The sequence below is a fragment of the Sinocyclocheilus anshuiensis genome, unplaced genomic scaffold, assembly GCF_001515605.1.
Source record: "Sinocyclocheilus anshuiensis isolate Anshui unplaced genomic scaffold, SAMN03320099.WGS_v1.1 scaffold1993, whole genome shotgun sequence".
In the NCBI taxonomy this organism is placed as follows: domain Eukaryota; kingdom Metazoa; phylum Chordata; class Actinopteri; order Cypriniformes; family Cyprinidae; genus Sinocyclocheilus; species Sinocyclocheilus anshuiensis.
The window spans coordinates 238972-242110 of NW_015540847.1; the positions used below are offsets into that span (position 1 = coordinate 238972).

Genomic DNA, 3139 nt, shown 5'->3' on the forward strand with positions numbered 1-3139 from the left:
GTGTGTGTGTGTGTGTGTGTGTGTGTGTGTGTGTGTGTGTGTGTGTTCAGCCCCATCCCTCAGATCCGATGGAGGAAGGTGGATGGCGATCTGCCGGTTCATCGTCATAACATCAGTATGGCAGGAAGTCTCCTCCATCTCTACAACATCCAGTACGAGGACGAGGGTTTGTACGAGTGCGAGGCCGACAACTCCAAAGGCAAAGACAGACACAAAGTGCATCTGTATGTGGAGGGTGAGAGTCACATGACCTCATGAACACACCACAACCCGACATTACTGAGAAGAGCAATGCCATATTCCTACAGGTTTATTCTGGAAAGCAGAGTGCGTGTTAGAAATATGATCCCCCAAAAACATAAGAATAACAGTCACACTTTAGTTTGGGGGCCAGTTCTCACTATTGACTATTAACTCTGACTTTTGCCTCAATAAACTCCTAATTTGCTGCTTATTAATAGCTAGTAAGGTAGCTGTTAAGTTTAGGTATGGGGTAGGATTAAGGGATCTAAAATATGGTCATGCAGTATAAATAACTTCTGAAGAATAACCTCAGAGGTACTAATAAACAGCCAATATGCTAGTAATATGCATGCTAGGCAAGGCAAGGCAAGTTTATTTATATAGCACATTTTCGTACACAATGGTAATTCAAAGTGCTTTACATAAAAGGAAGTAAAATAATCATAAAAAAATAATCACAACAATAAAACAAGGAATTTAAAAACTTTGAAAATGATTTAAAAATTGATTTAAAATGAATTTAAGACAGTTAAAAATAGAAAATGATTATACATACATAAAATACAGTGCACTCAGTTCGGACATTGCACAGTGCTCATTCAATAAATGCACAGCTAAACAGATGAGTTTTGAGTCTAGATTTAAATGTGACTAATGTTTTAGCACATCTGATCTCTTCTGGAAGCTGATTCCAACTGCGGGCGGCATAATAGCTAAAGCGGACCCCCCTTGTTTTGTGTGAACTCTTGGTATTTCTAACTGACTCGATCCTAATGATCTGAGTGGTCTGTTAGGTTTATATTCAGTGAACATATCTGCTATGTATTTAGGTCCTAGGCCATTGAGTGATTTATAGAAGTGTGCTTTTGGATGCGAGGGAAAGATAACCTTGATCTGCTTCCCAAAGAATAAATCTGATAAAACTAAAGACTCTTCGGAGATATGAAGGATGCAGTACTACTCAAGATTAACATGAGATTGGCAGAAGCTGTGTGTGTTATGTCCCTTTAAAGAAGATATTTTTTCAGGTTGCTCTTTTCTCTTTTGCGTTTCAAAAACAGATGCAAAAGCACTATACAACTACTCCATACAACTTGTAAGCAGGGCCGGATTAATGCACGTGCCTACTGGGTACGTGCCAAGGGCACTAGACCAGAGAAATAAGGCTCCCCCTGATTTTGAATGTAATTTCAATTGAGAGGGGCCTTTAAATTGATACATGCCCAGGGCACTGCTAGTCTGCCCTGACATAATCCGGCCCTGCTTGTACTCTTATGTTCTGAAGCCATACGATAGCTTTGCGTGAGAAACAGACAGAAATTCAAAATAAAAGTCTTTTATTTTTAACAGCAAATGAAATGTAAAATGTAATCCGCCACATTGCTGGTGACAATTAGTATTTTGGAGGCCTGTAAATAATGATAAACAGAATGCGTGGAGCACCTTTCAACACAATCCCTAGATATTCAAAAGACAAGTACTGACCAAATGACACTTGCTTGCATTGATAGACATCTTTAAATAGAGCAGCTACACCTCCACCTCTCCTAACAATCCTGCAGACACTCATGAAAGTAAAGTTAGGAGGGGCTGTTTCATTGAGGACTGTTGCACTGCAGCTGTCTTTTAGCCATGTTTCGTTTAGAAACATAAAATCCAGGTTGTTTGGGGTTATTAAGTCATTGATCAGAAATTATTTATTTTTTAGTGAGCGAATGTTTAAAAATGCTAACGTGATGGCATTCCTTTGTGTCTTTACAGCAATCTTATTTTGATGCATAATAGGCCGCAGATTAGATGGGTCAGCCGTACGGCTTGAGAAGGCCTTAGGCTCAATCCCAGTTCTGTTTTATACCCCTTCCCTTACCCCTTCCCCTTGTCCCTTGAAACAGAGTGTGAAAATATTCCCCTAAGAATTGGGACACCACTACTATGCCGTCACACGTGATCATACGTCGTCTAGCTCCTACAATACACACACCTATACTGGTGTGCTGGTGTGCATTAGAGCCTTTAATTACTGTTCTATATTAATGTGCTGCTTGTTCTATATTAATGCGCTGCTTATTGACACACACACACACACACACACACATACACACATATATATCGGAGATTGCGCAGCTCACACATCCATGAGAAAAGAAACTTGTCAACGCTGCCCCACGACTTTTATTAATAACAGTTTAAATACTGAATCGCTACATTATATTTTCCAGCAACGAGAGGATAAAATCGCTGTTTTTTTAAGTAAACTCACTCTAAAAAGAGAAACGCACAGACGCACATACATGCAACTTTCATCTCTCTCTGTCTGTCTCTGTCTCTCTCTCTCTCTATTGAATTGGCAATATTTGAGAAAAGGGTTTAGCGATTTCTAATTATTGGGGGGACTAGCCACCCTCAATGTCTACGGTGGTTATCGCCCTGATCAGACATGAATGTAACGGGCAGGCAGAACAGGTGGCCATGGCGGAGCAGGCAGAGCGGGGGGCCATGGCGGAGCAGGCAGAGCGGGGGGCCATGGCGGAGCAGGCAGAGCGGGGCGGCCGGGTGATGACGGCAGAGCAGGAAGCCATGGCGGAGCAGAGACATGGACAGACCACTTGCCTGAGACAAAACAAGTAGAGAGTTCTTGAATGGCCTCCATGGCCGTGACAGGGCAGACTGCGAGTTCATGAACGGCCTCCATGGCTGTGACAGGGCAGACTATGAGTTCATGAACGGCCTCCTTGGCCGTGGCAGGACAGACAGTGAGTTCTTGAACGGCCTCCTTGGCCGTAGCAGGACAGGCAGTGAGTTCGTGAACGGTCTCCGTGGCCGTGACAAGACAGTCTGTGAGTTCGTGAACGGCCTCTGTGGCCATGACAGGGCAGGCAGTAGTTCGTGAACGGCC

The 3139-nt window shown here is 43.0% G+C and overlaps 1 protein-coding gene across 3 annotated transcripts in view; it reads left to right on the top strand.

Moving 5' to 3' along the window:
- cntn1a (contactin 1a) overlaps window positions 1-3139 on the top strand; it is an 88625-nt gene that overhangs the window by 59152 nt on the left and 26334 nt on the right. For all 3 annotated transcript variants that reach the window (XM_016485001.1, XM_016485000.1, XM_016485002.1), the window contains exon 9: window positions 51-235. In XM_016485001.1, coding sequence (XP_016340487.1) covers window positions 51-235 — 185 coding nt within the window. The remainder of the gene's footprint in view (window positions 1-50; window positions 236-3139) is intronic.